The sequence below is a fragment of the Protopterus annectens genome, chromosome 8.part0 (genome assembly GCF_019279795.1).
Source record: "Protopterus annectens isolate FY-2018-M chromosome 8.part0, PAN1.0, whole genome shotgun sequence".
Taxonomy (NCBI): Eukaryota; Metazoa; Chordata; order Ceratodontiformes; family Protopteridae; genus Protopterus; species Protopterus annectens.
Genome location: NC_056741.1, coordinates 1,901,159,234 through 1,901,183,204, shown reverse-complemented (window position 1 = coordinate 1,901,183,204; position 23,971 = coordinate 1,901,159,234). Strand labels below are relative to the sequence as shown.

General features: G+C 42.4%; 1 protein-coding gene across 1 annotated transcript in view; it reads right to left on the bottom strand.

The window, feature by feature from the left end:
* The window catches only part of PSME3IP1 (proteasome activator subunit 3 interacting protein 1), a 225,407-nt gene that overhangs the window by 85,150 nt on the left and 116,286 nt on the right, over positions 1-23,971 (bottom strand). Inside the window, exon 3 of the mRNA XM_044079539.1 lies at positions 3,073-3,171. Within this exon, the coding sequence (XP_043935474.1) occupies positions 3,073-3,171 (99 nt within the window). The remainder of the gene's footprint in view (positions 1-3,072; positions 3,172-23,971) is intronic.

Here is a 23,971-nt window from a genome sequence, read left to right as displayed (position 1 = left end):
AAGGTTGCCAACCAGGCATCTTTGCCTAGCATAGGAAGCAGCTGTTGAAGTGTTAGCATTTTGAATTTTGGGATTACCAAAAAGGTGTTTAGAATAGAGAGGTCCAGGATAGGACGCCAGGAGCTGTCTTTTATGGATACCAGGAAAAGTCTTGAGTAAAAACCTTGTCCCTTTTCTTCTGCTGAGACAGGCTGAATAGCCCTGATACTTAGAAGAGAGAGAACCTGCTGTTGAGCCTCTGCCCACGGATTTGGGGGTATGTCTGGCCAACCGTTTGGGGTTGGTAAGGTGTGGAAGTGGAATCTGTATCCTGGAAAAAATATATTTAAAACCCATTTGTCCTGGGTAATGAGTTCCCAGTTTTTTGCATGCGGGGCAATCTTTCCCCCCAAGGAAGCAGGCAGTAGAGCAGGGCTTGCAAGGTTTAAGGTTAAGTCATTGTGACAGTTTTCCATAGGAGGGTGTCTTGCTACTTCCAGCTTTGGAAGTGGGAGCCCCCCACTGTTTAGGCCTGTTGAGTATCTTGAGACTGTAGCCTAGGTGGTCTGCTGCTCCTAGGTTTGGACTGAAGGCCTGGAAGAGACAGGAAAGGGACAATTCTTAGAAGGCCAATGCCTGCTAAATCTGGGAGGCTGTACTTGCAGGACATCTTTAACAGTTTGCATAGATTGATTTAGCTTTTTCCTCCATCTTTTTAAGGATTTCTTCTGCTTTGTTGCCAAACAGGTGGTCTTGGTTTAAGGGAGCATCCAGTAATTTAGCTTTAACATGATCTGGCAAATTTTGCTCCTTAAGCCAAGCATGCCTTCTAAGAACAGACCCAGTTACAGCAGTCCTGCAAGATGCTTCTAAAGAGTCAAAACCACATTGCAAAGTATGTTTACCAACTTGTTCAACAAAATGCATTAAATCTTGTAATTCTTTACTTTCAGCACAGTCAGGAATCAACATAATTTTCTGTTTAAGTAGTCCCATAATATGCTGCTGATACTTTAACATATGAAACTGGCAGTTTAAGGCCCTAATGGCCAAAGTAGCAGAAGTGTACACCATCTTACCCCATCTGTCCAAGGCCCTGGAATCTCTATCAGAGAGGGTAGGGTTTTTGGCAGTAGTAGCCTTAATGCCTTTAGGCCCCTAGGAAATGGTCTCTGGGTCCGCAGTAGGATTCTTGAAGAGGAACTTGTGAGAGTCAGGTACTCTGTAATACCTGTCAAGTTTCCTGGGAGCCAGAGGTAAAAAGTCTGGGGCCAGGCTAGATTCCAAGAAGGCATCATCTACAATGCCCAGGACAGGAGGGATAGCTAAAGGCCTGTGTTGAGGTAGGAGTAAGAATTCCCTAAGCCTCTTTTTGGAGTCAGAGTAATCCTGGTTTTCCCAGCGGAAATGCTCCCTAAGAGTGTGCAAGATTTCACCAAAAGAAAAATCTTCTGGAGGGGAAGCAGAAGGAATGGAGTCCTCTGCATCAGAATCCTCATAGGTAGATAAGGGCAAATCCTGGTAATCAGAAGAAACAGAAATGTCAGAATCCTGATCAGAAGAATCAGAAGGAAAAATCAGTTCTAGGTCTCGTAGAGGGAGAAGGCTGTCTTCCCCTAATTAAAGTAATAAGGTCTTCAGCCATACTTATCACTTGTTTTTTAGGCATATGGGCCTGAACATGCAGTTTGGACATCGGTTTTCTATGCATGGGTGAAGTTTTAGGCCTTGAAGAAGAAGATGGCGTTGGTTTGAAATGCAAGTCAGTAGGCCTGAATGCACCCTCAGAAGCCGGTGCCTGCACAGCGGCTCCGGACCAATCCAAGGAGAGGCATCTGCAGGTTCCATGGTCGAAGAAACATCTTGTGGCATACCGGACTCCGAATGGGTCTCAGTAGAGGGCTGCGAATCTGAAGTAGCGGGTATTAGGGGCTGCGGAAGCACCTCACTGAGTACCAGAGAACTGGTGACTAGCTTAACGGAAAGCGTCATTTATCTTTATGTTTTTTTAGGAATGCTGGTAGTCGGATGACTTACCGAAGCCATTTTTGGATAATTAAACTGAGTACCGAAATAGTTTGATGCAAAAATGAACTGACGACAAATAGTTCGAGGACTGAATAAGGCACAAAACTGACAGAGAGGGATGCCGTGATCTGGGCCTAAGCAAGGAATGCAGCACGAATGAAAATCTTTATGAGGTATGTTTTCTACAGGTAATACAATTGTTAACTTTTACTGACATCGGATTAGAGCAAGAAAAAGGATCCCCAACGGGGTACGTAGCTTTTTTGAAGACTTCAGTTCTGAAACTCTAAAACGAAAATTTCAGGAGTCGGCCGACTGGCATTTGCACACTGCTTCTGCTTCGGGCACCGCGCGGCAAGAAAGACTGATGCTTCGGGCACTGCGCTGCAAGAAAGACTGATGTAATGGCGTCGGGTGCATGCTTTATACCCCTGATGACCCGACGTCATGGAAGAAGAGACAGCAACCAACGCAGGGATCCAAGACTTTGATATTTAGGCCGACTGAGGGCTACCTGCAGGCAGATAACCCAAATGTAATGACTGCTGCAGTGAAACACGAACATCCACTGTTTTCATATCCTTTGCAGAGCTAATCGGAATTAATTTTCTGTTTTAAAATTATGCATGCCTAAGCACATTTGCTGAACAAGTGAGGGCTGCCATTTACATATTAACAACTGCTGGCACACATTTCTTGTTATGGATATGTATGGTCACTTTTCTTCCCATATTCCTATCTGGCCTTTCACCACTTGGTCTCCCTAGCTATTTTTCTTGTACTCCCTTCATCTTCACACATAGGCCACATAATCCCTGTTCATTCTGCCCTAGAAAATGTACTTTTCACGTGATCTACATTTCATATTTTCTTACTTCCTCACAGGCCTATGCATTGGTTTATTTGTGTGCAACACTATCAGTAAAAGATGGGCTAACAATTGTATTACTTTTGCTTTCTGCTACCAGAGTACCAATTTAAATGAATGGATTACCAAATTGTTTGTAGCACTGAAAAAACAAAAAAACACAACTAAAATATTTCAAGTAGTCGTTTCAGGCTTACTAAATTTGAATTGCTCCTCATATTCTTGCTGTTTCTTTTCTTTTTGTTCTTGTAACCGTTCATACAGTGAACGAGGGTCATACACTTCTTCTGGGCATTCTAAAGAAAAAAAAATACAAAGCTGGTAAGCCAGAGTCAAACTTGACATTTTGTCTATGAACAATGTGATTATTTTCCAAGAGAGAAAGAGATACTAAAATACAGACAATGACCGCATAGGCAGTAAGAATCTCCAAGTGTTCTGTAGAAATTTACAGACCAGAACATAATTAGAGACACAAAGATTTACTTTTGTCATGGTATGAAAACATAATGTTTATCCTTTTACAGTTAACAATTCACAGATAGGAATACAATTCACACTACTGCTCAATCAGCTTCTTTGTGTTAGGATCTCAAAGGAATCTTTCAGTAGTTCAGCTGGGTCAAATATATGCCACTAACCCAGGAGTTACTGAATTACTTTTGCCAAAAGTTAATGGATTACTTGGCAGGCTAGCACAGTCTGTAATAGCAAAAAGGAATTAATCTAGCACAAAACTGTAACCATGCCAGCTATGCAAATAATTATGGACAGGGTTCAAAATAATATGCTATTGATCTGTGAAGATCTTTAGAAGTCTAGCCTGACATTTCCATGATAATTTTTAGCCTTCATATTTTGAGTATGAAAAATCCAGAGGCAGCCAAAAGAAGAATATGATGGAATATTTACTTGTTGCCCCTTTCTATAAAAGGGACATGGGTGCTAAGCTAGGGATGAATTTGTAGTTTCCCCATTCAGTCATCTAAACCTCTTCTGAATATATAAAAGTGCTCTGCCTTTCTTTGTAGTGGAAGTTGGTAACACAGAAGTGGTATTCCCTGAGAAACACCTCTATCCCTCCAACATGTCTTGTTTACATTGCAAAATAGGTTCATTGGTGTTTACTAGACAAATTACCACAAGGGCCTTTTTAAGCCTGGCCATGCATCCCAAATCTCTGACAAGTTCTGATACCCCTGATAAGTTTAACCAGAGTCTTGGGAGATGAAACATTTACAAGCAGGGCTTGGGAGATGAACCATTTACAGGTGGCCTCTGTCCATTAGAGACAGGTGCTAAACCAGGGATGAATTTCCTGTTCCTCACCCAATCGTCCAAGTTGCACTTGAATTGGGGCTTGGGAGATGAACCATTTACAGGTGGCCTGTGTCCATTAGAGACACAGGTGCTAAACCAGGGATGAATTTCCTGTTCCTCACCCAATCGTCCAAGTTGCACTTGAATTGGTAAATGAGGACCTCTGCTTCACATGGATGGGGACCCTGTTCCACAGATGGAGTAGTCTCTGGATGCATACCTGTCTCTCCAGTAGGTCCTATTTATATCACAGGTAAGGTTTCAGTCTTTAGAACGGATAATTCTGGTGCTGTTTGTTTTGTGGATATACAAGAGGTCCATCAGAGTGGGATTTGACAATGCCCTGCATGCCTGGCATAGACCTCCCCCTCAAGTCTGTAGGAGACAGAATACAGGGATAGGGCCTTGAGGCAGTCTGCATAAGCCATTTTACTTATGCCCTATATTCTTTTAGTGAGAAACCTCTGTGGATACTCCAATTGTTGGATATGCCTGGTTAGGTACATACCAAAGGGGGCACTGTACTGAATGATAGGTCTGATGAATGCTGAATACAGTGGAACAATGACTTCCTTGGACTTGTATGCCATACCTTTGTTTATAAGTTACACAACATAGAATGATCCCCTCACTACTGTAGACATGTGATGGTCAAAGGCTAGACTACCGTCTCTGTGTGTCCTCACGTCCCTGACTACTGGGTCAACTCTAAGGGATGCGTTGTCAATATGACAGCTACCAGGGGTGAATGACTGCTTGAAGGATACTATTATGCATTCTTTGGCATTTAATATTAGTCCATGGCTTTGACACCAGTTGCTTGTCTGTGTCATCCCTTCCTGGAGAACATTTGTGTCAGTGTGGGATTCAATGACAGCTCCTAATTTGCAATCATCTGCAAATTTAGTCAGTCAGAGACCACTGACATTGGCCTTGACTTCAGAGAAGCAAAAAGGAGCGGTCCAAGGACCAATCCCCGAGGGATTCCACTTGTAACTGACCTCTTTGTAGAGCTAGACTCCTCAATTCTAACTTCATGGGATGGGTTCTGTCTATGCGCCAGTTAGCTATCCACTGGGTGACAAATAGGTTTTTACCTAACCTCTTGAGTCTTAAATAATGCCCGAGTGGAGATCCCTTGATCGGGTGTTTACACTACCATTGGACTTACAAATGTGTAATAGGTCTGAAAAGACAGGGTCTGATGCGGCTCTATACATGAGACAGAGGTCACCTCTTTGTAGCCTGTATGATACCAAGAAGAGGGAACAAAATTTTGAGATTGTCTGCATGTTTTATTTTTATAATTTGGGCCCTTTATTATTTTTTTACTGGGAACTTATAAACAAAGACATTGGCAATCTCCAAACTCTGGACCCCACCCAGTTCGGGTTTGTAAAAGGCAGATCATGTCTCCTAAACCTGACTTCTTTGAAGCAGTCACCAAAGCCGTACACAAGGGTAAGGTGGTTCACACAGCCTATCTAGATCTTGCCAAGGCTTTCAACACCATCCCCCACTCTGGAATTATAGATAAGCTCACTAAACTAGGTATAAATCCCTATGTCACAAGATGGATGCCAACTGGCTCAATGACAGAACCCACACTGTGAAAGTAGCAGACTCTAAATAAGACTTCAGACCAGTGACAAGTTGAGTACCACAGGGTTCAGTCCTGGGTCCTCTCCAGTTTGGTATCTACTTCTCTGAAGGACAGGCTAACACAGAAGGTCTTTGGCTAATGAAGTTCGCAGATGACTGCAAACTAGGAGCCATAATCGAAACTCCTAACGATGTAGACATCCTACAAAAGGGCCTCACTGAGACGGATGCCTGGTGTCAAAGCCATGGCCTCAAGCTCAATGCCAAAAAGTGCATTGTCATCCCCTTTGGCAAAAATTCTGTACCCATGAACTACAACATAGGCGGTAGTATACTTAACACCGAAAGTGTGATAAGACACCTTGGGACACAGGTGGACAGTAGTCTCTCCTTTGATAATCACATTGTCACAGTAGTCAGGAAATCCTTCTACGTGGCACACCTCATCACAAAAGGTTTCTCATCCAGAAAAAAAGAGGTCACTGTTCCCCTCTACTCATCACTCATTAGACCCATTATAGAGTACAACGCTCCTTTTGGTATGTACCTCTCAAGACATCTACAACAACTGGAAAGGCCGCAGAAATACCTCACAAAGAGGATTACCGGCATCAAACAGATGCCCTACGCAGACAGTCTCAAAAAACTCCAGCTTTACTCTGTCGCATATCGCCTACTCAGAAGTGATCTCTGCCTAACATACAAAGCTATGTCAAAACCAGAGCTGTTGGGACATGCTCCACTTAAAGAAATCCCAATCCCTCCGAGCTGCACGCTCTAGGGACCTAAACCTTGTCACCACAATAAACAGAACATGCCGGAGGGATAGATTCCTGTCCCCGAGACTTCCCATACTCTGGAATAAACTACCTATCTATATCAAACAAAGCTCCTCATTAGCACTCTTCAAGAAAAATCTTGATGATTGGATGGGAAATAGGAAATTCACCAAGGGGATCACCTCTGTGGCTCTGCTCGACAGTGGCACAGGAAAATAATTTTCTTGGGTGGCAAAAGCCAGGGTACCTTTTTGGCTGGGCTTGTATAGGCCCCAGGGCCGATAGCCTAGTACCTACCTATGAACCTACGTGTTGTGATCATTCCAGTTGTGCCAAGTAGTAGAACAGGCACATAATGAAAGGGGAATTATATTATTTAATAATTAGGATAATGAGAGCCAAGTAAAGTGGAATGAGTACACTCATGAATCTGGCCACCATACCTTCATATAAAAGCTGTACAATGAAAAAGAACTCCCTTACAATACTTAATACGTGGACAGTTCGTTGCCATCATAGGTTCCTGGAACGCTGACTATGGGATCAGTTTTCAGGGGTGTGTCATCAATGTCATAGTAAAACTGATGGTCATGACTGTCCAGTGGATACTATTACACACATCATACATTTCTTGGTATTTAGTTTTACTCCACAGTTTTGACACCAGCTATTTGAAAAAGACTCTCTTGGAGGACCTTGGTGTGTTCTGCAGAGTTTATGATGTACTACCTTTACAGTCATCTGCAACCAATTAGAAACCCTTAACATCTGCCCTGATCCCACAGAAGTAAATGCCAAAAAGGACTGGCCAAAGGGCTGAACCCTGGGGTATACCGCTAGAAACAAGTCTTTTGGAGGAAGTAGAACCCTCACCCTAATTTCCTGTGTATGTATAATGAGCCAATGTGCTATGCAACAAGTTATATAGGTGGTTATATTTAACTGGGAGAGTTTGTCAACAAACAATGGCTCCTTAGTTTTTTTATTTACTCCCTAGGTAAGTCTTTGTCAAATATTGAGTACAGCCTCCCCTGGGGATGCCTGAGCCAATTTCAAAGGACATCTACAACAGTACTGCTTGAATGCTCAAGAACTACATTTTTACAAGCAAAGTCAAATAAAACTGCCTATGGGGCTACTAGAGCTACAAGGCAGGTAGGTAATTTGTATTTTTAAGACAAACTGTGCGAAGACCAAATACTTTTTTTAAATGACCAAATGTGTGTGTTTATGTTTATAGACAAGCACATGGCCGGTACCCGAAATGTCTGATTAATCAACCTTCTTTATTTTCAGTCCTCATGATTCAATTTCTTGCTGTCAAAAACATAAATCTCTTAAAAATGTATTGGGGATCATCTGGTCAAGAACTGTATTCTGTAATCTCTCAAGAGTACCCCCATTCCAGCCTCAGTCTGCAGAAACAGCGTTCAAGTTGTCAAGAATCTTGCTTGCAATTTTCCCTCCTACTACCAAAAGCTGCCTTAAAAGATGAGAAAAAAAATGCTGGCTGGAGAAGAGGGAAGGGTCCTCTGTACATCCCTGGTTTCTAAGAAGTCCACCACTCACTGATAAGCATTCCTCCCAAAACAACTTACCCTCAAACAAGAACAATTTTCTACTGCCACCACTAGGTGCAAGAAACAACTGTGTCAAGAAACAAATCATGACACTTTTATATTTAACTCTCTAGGTCAGGGAGTTTCTCAAATAGTGAGGATTGCCTCACTGAAGGGCCCCAGCCTATTTCAGAGGAGATCAACTTACATTACAAAATGTGTACACTTACAATATTAAATAATTATTACTGGTTTATGTGGAACCATGAAAAATGTAGCATAAAAGTTAATGTCTATATGAATCTCACTAGAAATTAACAGTAAAAGAATGCACTAAACCAAATTGTAGTAGTTACATGAGTATTAAGGGTGGTCTGTAGCTTTATACTGCAACACGTTTTTATTGCATGAGAAGGTCCAAAGCCCTATTCTTATCTGTTGTAGAAGCTCAGTGACTTTAATGAAGCTTGAAGGAAACTCACTATTGCAAAGTCTGAGAAATTGTTCTCTAAATCACGAGCCAAAGAACCAGTTTCTTCATGAAATATCATAAAACAAATCAAAAGTTTTCTAATATTTTAAAGCACGATACCAGTGTTAAAATTTGTTATGAAGTCAAGCCTATCTTGTTGTCCTCGCACTTCAACGCTCAAACTCAACATAGTGATTTATCAGGCACCACTTTGTAAAACAGATTAAATTAAAACAAGCAAATATAAATGTTAATAAGCAAGTTAGGAAAAAACAAAATATACTAAATAAACTAAAGTTAAATGAAATGTCCATATACAAAGGAAACACAGACTACAAAGACAAACTGCCTACCAGACTAAGTGCAAGTCACATAAGCATAATAATAAAATTAGAAGGAAAATATTTTAGAACGTGTTTAGTAGGCTAACTATTCTCTTGCCCTTCTAATTGAAAAACAAATCATTCAACACAGAAGTATCCTCATATGAAAGTATAAAAATGAATGATTCAAGGCCTTAACAACCAGCAAGCAAGCTACAAATAAAGAAAACAGTGTCACCGCATTATCTTTTTATTTTACGGATAATAACTTGGAAGACACCCTGATCAAGTCTGCAGACATGAGGGTCTGCCCCGGTTCTGTTCAGCCTGTCTGCCACACAGTATTGCTCTGACAGAATGAAGGATGCTTCTAGATTGAGATAGTACTGTGGAGCTATATCCCAAGCTAACATGGCTAGTCTGCAAAGGGGGGTATGACCTGGATCCCCCTATGCCTGAAGATGTACCACATGACTGTGGTATTACCTGAAACAACCTGAAGAGGCCCTGGGGACCAAAGATGATTCATAGAGTTGAGTGCTTTGCTCAGGGCAAGTATCTCTCTCATACGTATGTGCTTGCAACTGTCCTAGGTGTCCCATATCCCTTGCACTATTATCCCTCCTGAAACTGTTCCCCAAGCAAAGTCTGAAGCATCTCTAATGAATGGCTGCTTTGGAACAGTTAGGGATAAGGAAAGACCTAAATTTAGGGATTTTTGCTGTCTGCACCAAGTATTTTTTCTACTGACAAACCCCTGCACTGGAATTTGAAAAGACAAAGGATGTTGATGTTGGGACCAAAGACACTTCAGATACCATTGTATCTTTCTCATGTGGAGTTTTTCCAGGGTTGTCATGAGAATCATAGATGCCATACGACACAAAATCCTGACCTACTCTATTACAATGAATGAAGATGGAGAGGAAAACCTTAGAAACAGATATAGATTTTTTTTTTTCCTGTGGAAGAAAATCACTTTGAACCGAGGTGTCCAGCTGACACTCCTAGGAGCACAATCCCATGTGAGGGGAGTTTAAAGGACTTTTGAACATTCTCTTGGAATCCCAGCTTGTGTAAGAGATCTCTCACTCAAGGGAGATATTCCTACCACTTTGAAAAAGACTCTACAAAGATAAGCAAGTCATCTAAACACAGATAAAAGAACATGGATACCCTGTAGCCTGCAATAAGCTATAACTGGAGGCAGACACATTCTGAACACTCTTGGTGCAGTGGATAGTCCAAAGAGTAAAATAGAGAACTGATAAAACGACTTAGGCAAACAAACCTTAAGAAACATCTGAAGTAATGAGAGAATAAGCATCTTTTAAATGCAGAGTTACCTGGAAACTTGAATAAGGAAAATGAGGTAACAGATTGTGAAGTGAAATCATTCTGAAGTTAGACATGATCACAGACAGGTCAAAGAAGAAAAATCCAGAACTGGTCTTCAAGCATCTTCTATCTTTGGCACTAAAAACATCCTTGAACAAAAAACTTTCCCAACTTGGGAAAGAAGATCTGGTTCTACCACTCACTGGAACAACATGTAATGAAGGACAGGTGGAAAAAAAAGTCTGGTCTGGTGGATGAGTAATAGAATGCAACAAAAGTAACTTTATACATTCTATTTGCCTTTTTAGAAGAAGCAGGCTGTCTATCTGGTAAAATACAAACAGAGAGAGACACATTCTCTAACGCTGAAAGAAGTGGAAGAAATTGTGAACATTCAGGAAATTTTCTGATGGACTGAGAAACTGCAGTGTACTCTCAATGAGAAAACTGCCATATTCTGGAAAAAGTCTCAGAGATAGGAGCCCCAAAGGGAGACTCCTACGGAGTTCTCCACTGAGTCTTATTCAGAAAACCTGTATCGGTCCCTTCATCTTCCTGTACAGATTCAGAATCTTGAATCTGTTCAGGAAAGGAGGTACCCTTCTTTCTTTTACCAGAAAGCAATAAAGAAGGATCAAAATCCTGAACAGAACCCTGAGCCAGACCCAGTAAACTATTCATGTTTAAGGAAATTTGAGGAGTAGATACATGTTTAGTTTTCATGTTTTTCCCCCCACAAAAAAAAACAAAAAAAACAAATGGGGCCAATAGTCTTATAAATGGCAACAGAAGCTTCCCCAGGGATGGGCACAACATTCTGACAAAACAGTAAAGCCTTCCCTGTTCTCTGTCTCCTAGTACCTATAAGAGTCGCTCTTTCTTGCCTGCTGAGGAGACTCCAACTGCTGCAGAGGATGTGGCTAAACCACAGTCCATAGTGGCTACAGATGCTATACCAGAGTGTTCTGGGGTAAAATATGAGAGGTTTGAGGTACAACTAACAGCCACAGCAGACACCCACCTGCTGCTGAGGCAAACTGCTAGGCTGCTGTGGTGGCAAAGGCTATTTGCTTAACTTCATTTTGTGGTGGGAAGAAGGACCGACCCTGTGACTGATGGTCAAGCCGAAAATGGTGCCTCTTTCCAGGGGAAAACAAGCATAAAAAGACAGTAGAAAGACGGACTGCGCATATGCTATTCCACTGTGGAATGGAAAAATTGCACAGATATAACTACAAAACTTCAGTTATTTATTTGGATTTGCTGACAAGGAAAGTCAGAATGGGAACAGAACCTTTAAAGCAGAGGTCCACAAAGGAAACATCTTATTTACTTACTTGTGTGCACTTTGTTGATAGGGTTAGTACCCCTAGGACAATGGCCTCTTTTCAGGGGAGACCCAAGGCGGTATTCATACTGACTACAGAAATTAGTCCAGGGCACAGGCGAATCTCTTACTGTTTTCAATGGTTGCCATGAGATTTTTCACATCCAAAAGAGCTGCCACCAACGTTGGCAGATTGGGCGCCTTGGTTTAATGTCTCACCCAAAAGATTGCATACCCAGGAGTGCAACCCCCCTCCCCCCATTATACTGCAGTACAGTGAAAGCATTAGAACATTAATCCAGCTACCTGATATGGGAATAGTACCCACGGCCTTAGAGTTCATAGGTTGATACTAGGCTATCTGCCCTAGGGCATTTATAAGCCTAGACAGAGTGTGTTTGGCTTTCACCACCCTTTTAGATTTGTAGACTGTGCCTTTGAATAGTAGGTCACAGAATATAGCCCCTTTACGGTTAGTTTATTGTGCCTCTGTCTAGCAGGGACCCAGAAGAGATCCCGGGGGTATACTTATGATCTCCCATCCACTTGTCAAGATTTCTCTTGAAGAGGGTCAGTGAGGGGCTCTGCCTAACCTGGACTGGGATTTTGTTCCAGAGTGAAGGGAATCTCTGGGATATGAATCTGTCCCTCCAGCATGTCCTATTTATTTCTGTGCTGAGATTTAAGTCTCTGGAGCACGTAGCTCTAACGGATTTGAATTTCTTGAGGTGGAGCATGTCCATTAATTCTGGCTTGCACATGGCTTTATATGTCAGGCACAGATCGCCTCTGAGTAGGCGGTAAGCAACTGAGTAGAGCTAACTGCATAGGGCATCTGTTTGAGTCCCTTGATCCTCTTGGTGAGGTACTTTTGGGGTCTTTCCAGTTGCTGCAGGTGTCAGGTAAGGTACATCCCAAATGGGGCATTGTATTCAATTATGGGCCCGATGAGTGATGAATAGAGTGGCACAAAGACCTCTCTTGATCTAGATGTGAAACCTTTCGTGATGAGGTGGGCTATATAGAAGGTCTTTCTAACCACTTTGGCAAAGTGATTGTCAAAGGAGAGATTACTATCTACTTGGGTCCCCAAATCCCTAATTACTTCCTCCGTACTTAATGGATTACCTCCTATGTGGTAGTCTGTGGGCACTTTGTTTTCCCCAAAGGGGATGACTATGCATTTTTTAGCATTTAGCTTCAGGCCATGGCTTTGGCACCAGTTATCTGTCTCTGTGAGACCCATTTGGAGGATGCTTGTGTCAGCCTGAGAGTCTATTATGGCACCCAGTTTGTAGTCATCTGCGAACTTGGTCAGCCATAGTCCTCCCGTGTTTGCCTGTACCTCAGAGAAATAAATACCGAACAAGAGAGGTCGCAGGACTGAACCTTGTGGGACTCCACGTGTGACTGGTTTAGGGTCTGACAAGGCACCTGCAATTCTGATCATGTGGGTTCTATCCCTGAGCCAGTTTGCAACCCAACTTGTGACATAGGGGTTGATATTTAAGCTAGTGAGCTTATTTATGATTCCTGAGTGGGGTATTGTGTCGAAGGCTTCTGCGAGGTCCAGATAGGCTGTGTGGACTACCTTCCCTTCATCTATGGCCCTGGTAACTGTTTCAAAGAAGTCGACCAGGTTCAAGAGGCAAGATCTGCCTTTAACAAAGCCAAATTGGGTAGGTTCCAGTGTCTGAAGGCTTCTGATGTAATTGTTTATGAGTTCCATGATGATACGCTCCATAGCTTTGCAGACCAGGCTAGTTAGGCTTATAGGGCGATAGTTTCCGGGGTCTGTTGTGGCACCTCACTTATGGAGTGGGACCACGGTTGCTGTACGCCATTCCTTGGGTACATATCCTGTGATAAGGCTGAGCTTGAACAGTGACTTAATGTGAGGGTTAAGTTCATCTTGTAGCTCGTGTAAGATGCAGCCCGGGACACCGTCCTGTCCCACTGATGCTGTGTTTTTTTGGTTTGGAGAGGGCAGCTCTCACCTGTTCATCTGTGATGTCTGGGAGGCTACACTCTGTTGGGATGGAGATTTGCTCTTTTGGGGGGATGGGGGGGGGAGAAATTTGCACTGAACCTGTCTGCCAGGATGTTGGCAATGTCTGTGGGTTCAGTGTATTTTTTGTCATTTTGCACTAACTCAGAGCATATCTGGGAGTTGCCGCCCAGGTTCCTGACATAACTAAAGAAGGCCTTGTGATTGTCCTTAGTATCTTGTGCAATCTTTCTTTCGAAGCTGGCCTTAGATGATTTTATGAGGGATCGTAGCTTCTTGCTAGTACTGATCAGAGATGCCTTCCCTTTTTGGGATTTTGCTCTATCATATAGTAGCTTCCTCCTTTTGTTGTATAGCTTATTTATGGCCGGCGTCCACCAGACAGGTCTCCTGCCTTTGGAGGAGTGAGTCTTGGTTTTATTTGGGATAGCACGATCCATACATTCCTGCAGGTGTCTATAGAATGCGTTTGTGAAGGATTCTGCGGTTTGAGCCGTGTTTTCCACTGGCCCAGGGGCTTTGAAGGATACCACCTCGGTTTTTGAGAAGTGTGAAGTTTGCTTTTGAGAAGTTCTTCACCGTGGTTACCTTGGCTGGGGGTGGGGACGGGATATGGATGTCCAGTGAGATTAATTTGTGGTCTGACCTTACCAGTGAGGGATATACCTCTGGTGTGGAACATAGAGTCCCTATGTTTGTGATGACCAGGTCCAATATGTTTTCCCCTCTTGTGGGGGTGGTGACCAGTTGTTCCATAGCATTTGAGTTTATGAATTCTAGGAACCGTTGGGCGAGGGTGTGTGGGCTTGAGTAGTTTACCCAGTCAATGTTTGGGTAGTTGAAGTCACCCAATATAATGGTGTTTGGAGAGACCTTCATGTTCTCCAGTGTTCTCAGGAAGGCCAAGTGGGGTTCCTGAGTTTGGGAGGGTGGTCTGTAGCAGGCTATAAACTGAAAGGCAGTTTTGCCCACTGTTAGTTGCACATGGATGGTTTCCGTTTCTTCGTGCAGTGCTACTAACCTGGAGGTGTGGGTATTTTTGATGTATATGGATACTCCCCCTCCTTTTGTGGTTCGGTCCAAGTTTTGTGGCCGAAAAGCATGGTATGAAGTATAACCTGGTAGTGCTGGGGTGCTTTCAGGAGCCTTGAACCAGGTTTCTGTTACTGCACAGACATCGATGTTCTCCATACTGAGGAGAGTCTCGAGTGCGTCCATTTTGAGGTTTAGACTTCTGGCATTGAGCAGCATTACCCTTAGTTTCTTTTTCCTTGTATTGTCTATGGAAGTGGGTTTGTCTTTTGAGCCTTGCCTAAAAAAGGCACTATGGGGTGGCAAGAGCCTTAGCCAGTATTTGAAAGCCCAGGGGTGACAGGTGCAAGCCGTCCCTAGCGAAGCAACGTGGCTGGTCGAGCATGTCATCCCAGGCTGACAGACACTGGAGCCCCTTTGAATGACACCAATACTTTAGCCAATTGTTAAAACTTATCATTTTGTCTTTATACTGTGGCATCATTCTTGATACTGCGGTGGTGGTGCTGCAGTAGCGTTGTCGCCTCACAGTTACACGTTGCCCGTTCGATTCTCAGTTAGAGCGTCTTCTATGTAGCGACATGCGTGAATGGGCGTTCCTTCGTTGAAGGTTGTGCATTAGGCCCAGCAAGCCAGTACGTAAAACTCTACTGCCAATCATTAGCGGACCGAAGTTCAGCTGTGGCGACCCCTAACCAGGAAAAGCCGAAAGACACAAACAAACTGTGGCATCATTCTTGGTGAGGGTAAGATGCTACTCAAGGTCAGGGTCATACCAGCCTGGGCTACATGATCAGAGAGCTCCTCTAGGTCTCTCTTCATGTAGTCCAGGGAGGTACGTCTCAGGTTATTCACACCAGCATGGACAATGACGGAGTCATATTTGTACTTGCTTTGGAGTGACCTGAGTGCGTGTGTTATGTGGCGGATCCTGGCACCCGACAGACAGCTTACAGTGACCTTCTCCTTGTTCAGCCTGGTGAGTGGGACGTCAGTGTGTCTGACTATAGAGTCACCTATTACAAGTGTATTAGGTGTGTTGTTTGGCCTTAAGGGCTGTGACTGTGTGGCACACTGACTTTGTGGACTATGTGATACGTGGGTATTGTTGTGGGGTAGCAGTTGTTTGGGCGTCTGCTTTGGAGGTCTCTGCTTAGGCAGATTTTTATTTAGAGCCTCCGAGTATGTTTTTGTGTGTTTATATGTTTGGTTTGTTGTTGCTATAGGTCTATGTGAGACTGGATTTGTGGTGTGTGTGGTTACCTTCTTCTCCTGATTGACTGTGCCAGTCATGGGTCGAGAGAGCTCAGCCTCCAGTTTGGCAATATAGTTGCATCTCTCACATATATTTGAGTTTGTTGGGAGGAGGAGAGGGTGGTCTGTGTACATAAGGCAGTTGTAAAATTGCCTTAAGATTCCCATATTCACCAGCTGGACTGGAGAGTACACTTGAAACTGACCTTTGGACATGTCAGGATATTTATGATTACTACTTTTGACTGATCTAGGAGGATCAGTTAAGTATTTAGAAGAGTATAAGAGAGGTTTTAGTGCTTTAAGATTTCTTCTAAGTGCAAGTGAAAGGCTATAAAGTGAAAATAGAGTGCTTCCTTTGAGATACAGATCAGTTCCAATGGAAAAAGTGAAGAGCAGACTCTGTGGAGCCGGGAATAGTTTAAACCTGTTTAGGCGGCGCTGCCCGATGCTGCACTATGCACAAAATCGCGCAAAGCCACGCTGAAGCGGGTTTTTAAACAGGGGACTTGAAAGAGCTAGGAATTAGCCCAAAACGGCCAATAAACAACAAGATTCTGTGCTGAGATCACTCCTCCAGGGACAGATAGGCTGCTCAAAGCTCCCCACTCCCACTGGTGAACAAAGAAGCTTCCTTCTATCCAAGTAAGGATATGGGCAACACAGGAACTATTCTAAAGTCCAGAATACAGCAATACCTGTGTTAGGGACTATTCTAGCTCAGGAAAGGCGGGAAAACAAGGATTTTTTTTGTTTTTTTTCTTTTTTTCTAAACAGGCAACAGAAAATGCACAGTAAATACTTTACACAGGCTAGTGCACTTGAGTGAGCAGCCTCAACAGTTAAATCAACAAAAATACACTTTAAAGTGCAGGTATTAAATAAATGCAGAAAACGAGCTTAATTCTAACAAAACAGCAGTTTTTACTCGCTTTTCGGTGAGAATAGACAGTCGCAAAGGTAAAGGCAGTAAAAGGTACTTAATCAGGTAGCAGTCACTCTTTTCCATCTCTCTGCTGCTAGCACCACTCTGCAGAACCACAAGGAGCTTTGCCGAGTCAAGCCTCATAGATTAGTACTAAGCTAACTTCCTTTCGAGCCATTTTAAGCTTAACCAATTAACCCTTGTGAGACTCAAACCTTGTATCTTGTGTTTGTAAGGTAAACACCTTAACCATTAGGCCACCCTCCCAACCCGCCGGAGGTCAGGATCGAACCTTGTACCTTGTGTATGGGAGGCGAACACCTTAACCGCTTCGCTATCTACAAAAGGCAAATGAGGTGTTTGTGAACTGAGGGTGGAGCTACGAACTAAACCTTCTGTTTAAGGGGTAAAATAAAACACGTCAAGGTTTTACTAGAAAAGCTCACCCAGACTCTGCCACAACTTGCGGTGAGAGAAAAGTTTGCTTTTGCCTTCTTTTATTACTTTACTATCTTCTTCTATTTTATATACTGTGATCCATTTTCTTTACAGTGTTTTACTTGTATTCTGCTTTTACTTGCATATTTAAAACTAGGAAAGAGACCACAGCTGTGGCTCTTGGGAGTCGCACAGAAATTAGAACAGGTCAATTAAGGTTAATTATCTGTGAACTGAGGGTGGAGCTAGGAACTAAACCTTTGATTTAAGGGGTAAAATAAAACATTTCAAGGTTTTACTGGAAAAGTTCAACCAGACTCTACCACAACTTGCTAGGAGGCAAAGATTACTTTTCTTTTACTTTACTGTACTTCCTTCTTTTATATTTCAAATTTTGATCTGTTTTCTTTACACTGTGTTTTACTTGTATTCTGCGTTTAATTGCATATTTAAACTAGGAAACAGACCACAGCTGTGTCTCGTGAGTCACACAGAAACTAAAAGTTCCCCCCACCCTGGTGCTGTGCTGTTGCGTTTTTAAACTCAGCTGTCTTGTTAGCTGCCTGCCCTTTATGTTAATTTGACCAAATCTCTCTCCCTCTCCCCTTTCATTGGCTGTTGTGAGTAAGCACAAAATTATCATTTTCTGAAATCACTCCCCTTCAACTATTTAAATTTATTGACCATCCCACTGTAGTCTATAAATCCAAAAGATAAAGTGCCCACCGTTTCCATTTTTTTCTTGCCATTTTAAAATAGTGGCTCTCCACTTAGATAACTAAAGCTAAGTTACCCCCTTTCATACCTAAATACTTAGTGAATACTGCAGCTCTTAAGATATTAACCAATTTTCCATCTTACCTTTAAAATCTGCAACATCTACTCCAAGACCACCAATTATTATAGAGTCCACATTGCGCCTCACAGTAGTCGTCTTGGGATTAGTGCTTCTGTTTTGTTCCTGGTGAAAGAAGGAGCACATGGACATTATTTCCTGGAGACTGCTGATCACCAAAAAGCCTAATAACTGCTTCATATGTGCTAGGTTGGAATTTGTGCTTATATTTTGCTTCTGGTGACAGAAAGAGCAGAGTGCATTGGTTCTTGACTGTTTCTGGTTGGGCAGCGAGTGTCTGTGCTTGACGTTCCTGATTGGTCTGGTTGCTACTCAAGGCATCTACCAGAATAAGGCTACAAGAAGCCTACTGTCCTTTGCATTATCTGGAACAAGACTGTGGCTCACCAAACAATCTGTGGCCTGCTTCTCATTTTGGGATTGGTGCCAATGTTTTTCTTCTAGTGAGAAAAGAAGCAAAGGAGCATTGTATCACAGCAGCATAAAGCTGTGGAGAGATCAACACTAGCAGTAGCTAGGCAGAAGCTATTCACACGACTCCCTCTTTTCATCATGCTTGACAAGCTAATTATTTTAAGTATTACTGGGATTTGTTTTTAACTTCAGAATATCTGCCTAAATACTTTATCCATACGTCATCAGGCTCTACTTATTAGCTCCCCTCAAGTGTCTGGCAGTGCTCTGTATAGACAATGACACCTTTTTTTTTTCCTGTAAAAGCATGACTGAAATTTCACCAAAAACTAGTTGCACACTGGAAAACTAGTGTGCAGTGACAAGCAATTCCCCAGAGTTGGAAACCGGATGCTCCTGACACTGCTTTACATTCTCACTCCAACTGTCAAATCAATAAAAAAGGATCTGTTGCCATGAATATGAACTTTCCCAACATCTCCGCTACCAGTTTGCTGGATATGGGTATATCCTGAGGCAATGTAGAAATTGCCTCATGTTTACTAACAACCAATTAATTCTCAAACAAACTGATATGGTATGTGAGAGCTGTACTTATACAATGTCACTGAAGGCAAAGCTCTCACATAAAACACTCCTAATGTCAATCAGGTTGTCATTAGTATACACGCTACACCCATCACACAAAGCAGAAAGCAGACACACAGGCACATATATGCTGAGGCACTTAAGTGTAACCTTCCCAAACCCAAAAGACCTCTTAGATGAAGTACACATAACAAATACCTTGAGCAGCCCCAAATGCACTCTTTAAAAACAGCACCCACACTAACACATACAGCCACATCTCATGGAGCCTCTACTTCCAAGCCCATAAGGTAAGCTACAACACAATTCAACACTCTAGTCAATGGAGACTCCATTGGGAGACAAAATGCTGTCCCTCTCACCAGTCTAAGTAAGGAGAAAGTCACAGTCAGTAGCTTATCAAGGGCTAGGATCCACCACATAATGCACGCACTCGGGCCACTGGACCACAAATACCAGTATGACTGTCATAGTCTATGTGGGTGTAAATGACCTGAGACATAACTATCTAGACTACATGAAGACAGACATCACAGAGGTCTCAAAATAAGTGTCAGAGGCTGGTATGAGCCTAGCACAGAACAGCATTTTACCTTCTCCAAGGAGGACGCTACAAACAAAAGATGACAAACTAATAACTGGCTTAGATTTTGGGGTTATTCTAAGGGGATGCAATATTTGTCAGCATGGAAGGAGATGGTCAGCAGACCACGCTGATTTGCCATGGATGGTCTGCACCTCTCCCCTCTAAGTTTTAGAATATTAGCTAAAACATTGTCTTCCCCTATACTGCCTTTTTTAGGCAATGCCACACTGAAAGTACTTCAGACATAGCAATCAAAACCAAGAAAATCTGAAGGTATTACTGCTCAGTTCTAAGAGTCTAAACAAAAAAAACTCCACTTCCTACAAGCTGTCTTCACCCTTGAGAATGCAGACATCTGTGCATAATAATATCCTTTGGGAAGTCATCCACCCCTGGTAACTATTATACTGACAACACACACAGAGTTGGCTCAGTAGTCAAGGACTTAGGGGCAAGCACAGACAGTAACCTAACCTTTGACAGTTACACCTCTATAGTAGTGAGGAAATCATTCTAGGTTGCACAACTGCATTCGGCATTCAGCAGGCCCATCACTGAGTACAATGCCCACTTTGGTATGCATCTAACCAGGCATATCCAACAAATGGAATGACCACAGTGGTTCCTCACTAAAATAATACAGGGCATATGTAACATGTCCATTGCAGACCACCTTAAGGCCCTATCCCTGTATTCTGTGTCATACACGCTGTTGAGGGCAGATCTATGCCTGGCATACAGGGCATTGCCAGATCCCATTCTGATTGACCTCCTGCATATCTGCAAAACAAAATTACTCGATCTAAAGACTTAAACCTTGTCTGTGATATAAACAGGACCTGCATGAGAGACAGGTATGCATCTTAGAGATACTACCCAGTCCCTGGAACAGGCTCTCCCATCCATGTGAAGCAGAGTTCTTCCTAACCCAATTCACGTGTATCCTGGACAATTGGATGGGGAAAAGGAAATTCATCCCTGATTTGCCACCTGTCTCTCTAATGGACAAGGCAGCCTGTAAATGGTTCATCTCCCAGGCCCTGCTTGTAAATGGTTCATCAACCAGGCCCCTGCTTACACTTAACAAGGGTACCAGAACTTGTCAGAGATCTGTAATGCACGGGTAGGCTTAAAAAGGCCCTTGCTGTCTTTAGCCTTGTAAACACCTCTGAACCTATACTATGACTTCACAAATTTTCACCTACTAAATCTTTCCAATTTAGTAGTAATATTATTCCTCAACTTACCCAGCGTCACTGAGAACAGAAACTTGGTATGGTGGTTCTTAGATTTTTTTTTTTTAAATATCTTCATTAAATCACCACTAAAATACAGTGACACAGGTACATACGCATTATATGAAAGAAAACAAACCATAGTAACGTTTTTTCATGCAGTATACACACATCCTTTATTACAATTAGAATTCACTCCGGCATTACTTAAAATTGTTCAGTTCTTTCCTTCCCTTAAAACTTCACCCCACCTCCAGACTACTTATACTGTTCCCACAGAATGAATTTACTTCCAGGTAATTTAATCTTTCCTTTTTCTAAAGACCTCACCTCCAGTTCATTTAGTGCATTTACAATATTTATCACCTCAATTACAGTTGGTTTAAACTATGATTTCCATTTTCTAGCAATTGCTTTTTTTAATGGCCAGTAGCATTCAACTTGGTAAGTGCTTACTTACAGTGTTTATTGGATTGTTTGACTCTGGTTAGCTTTGACTTAGACCATAGCTTTTGGGAAGTGATCTACCAGTGTTGACACTATGGATGGACATCTACTGGAGAAGTATATGATCTGATATGATGGGTAGCTAGGGATAGGCAATAAAACAAGCAATCTAATTTTAGCCAGTGAATTTTGTCAAGGCAAGGCAATGAAGACTGCTGTAAATTTTTGAGATTGTGTTGTAGTTGTGTTCTAATCTGCAAAACGACATCTATGCTGGTGAAACATCTATACTAGTGAAAATGCTACACTCCTATACAAGACAGAGCTCCAACCACACCTCTCAACTGTACAGATTTTCGCAGAATGTCCAGATTTTTGACCCATACTTTGGTCCATTTTTCACACAACTGTGGTTTTCTGGCAAATCATTGGCAAATCTTAGAAAACTAAGGTCAGAAAATAATGACAGACATTTAAGTTTCAACATTATACCCTTCATAAAATTCACGCTAAAGCAAAACCAGCTATTCTATTAACTTTTTAAGTTCTAAGAGCTATATTTAAAAACTGTCCCTATTTTTAGTCCTTTATTCCCCATTATTTATGGCTTTGTCCAGATTTCCTGCTCTAAGAGGTCGAGAGGCATGCCTCCAAGTAAGAACAAGCATAATGCAATCCATGCAGGATTTGTTCCAAAAGGTTTAACTCTAGCCCTAACTTCTACTTCTGATGGACTTACTTATATGCAGATCAAATGTCAGACTCTGGTCTATATTACTCTGCCTCCTTCCAAACCGGCCTTCAAGACTGATTTAAATTATCTGTTTTGCATCACTCCTTCTAGTGATAATTACCCCTAGTGATAATTACCCCTACAAGAAACTTTAGGTTCATGCAAAAACAGAGTGGCCTTGAGGACAAACTCTACTTTGAGGCCCAATGTAGCTAAGGAGTCAAATTTAAATCAGTCACTTCGCCTTCCTGTATTTTTTCCAAGTTATTCCAACAATGGAGAGTACGTATTTCACTGCATGACACTACAACGGCGATTAACACTCTATGTGGACAGGAAAACTTTGATCCAAAAAGATCCTCAATTAAGTTTCTTAGAGCCCGTGGCACCCCATTTGTTAGAGACGCAAGACTGTATTAAGTTTTGTTACATGACGACCAAAAACACTTGCCAGTCATGTGTACATTACATTCAGGTAAAGCAGTGGACATATTAAGACTTTTTTTCAAAAATGCATCCTTATATGGCATGTGCGACTTCAATAAGCTTTCCTCTGAACAATTTACAGGACACTACAAACTGGATGTGATCTCAGGAATAAAGTGTTTCTTCAAGACCACAATCGTAACAGTTATGTTTTCATGATTCCACTCAGAAGGATGCACTTAGAACTTTGTCCTGAAGGTTTTGAAAATGGATCAGACTATGACTGATGCCCACTCTCCATCCCTGGTATACATTTGCTTTCCCTTCATTCTTCAGTGGTGTTCAGAATACTGAGATAAGGAGAGTTAGATAAGAGCAAGATGCATTACAGGTAGAAGAGAGAAGTTAGAGATAAAGTTTTAAGTGCCAAGCTGAAATGGAATTGTGGTCAAAGTATTGAAGGATTGCGTTTTTCTTTTTTTTTCTATATGCTTCTTCCCACTGTGCCTGATCATCATCAAGCCTCTACCAGTCAGGCAGAACAACTCACCCCCCCCCCCCAATCCTGGGGATTACCCAGTGACAGCAAGAGCTAGATGGGGAGGCTCAACATGCATGTAGCCTTGGTGGTAGTTTGTGCACTCTCCAGCAATGAAGGCACACTTAGTAAGGCCCCTGGGTGGGGGGGGGGGCACAAACAACCTGTGTCACCTTGGGGGGGCATTATGTCCTTCCTGTGTGAGTGCAGGTTCCAATGAACCTGTGATGATGGCCATCACATTTTCACACTGGTGGCTGACAGCTTCTTTAGGGATGTTCCTTGCTTTGTAACTCCTACTCCCCTAACAGACTGTGGCACTAGACAATGGGTCTATATTAGAAGAACAAAACAACGAAAGAGTGAACACTCTTTCATCGACACATAAAACCCGAAGTCTGAAAACAGAGAAGTTATGGAACAGCGATTGTTTTCCCAGGGAAGAAAAAAATTGCTGGACCGTTTTCGGGATTTTGCAGCTTTCTCCACTGTGGTGCGATCTTGGAGTTGGTATATTTAAGTAGGAGGTGGGGGGCACAACCCCCCACATCAGGGAGTGTGGGGGCAAAGCCCACACTTTATTTTGTCTTTATCATTTTTTTTTTTGGAACAGCAACCCCCCCCCCCGGGGGGGGGGGGGATCGCTGTTAAGTAACTTCGCTGTTTTCAGACTTTCGGTTTTACATGTCAACGAATCGCTCTTTCGTTGTTTTGTTCTTCTAATATAGACCCCCCTAGACAATCCCTGTATGCACCCTCCACCCAAGGACAGGCATGTCCACCCTCCCTTTGCAATCTTCAGCAGATGATCAAGCTGCTAATTAAACTCAGGTTATCTGAGTTACAGTCAAGATGTTATTCCTCTATGTCAATGGAGCTGGGAAGTCATGAAGAGT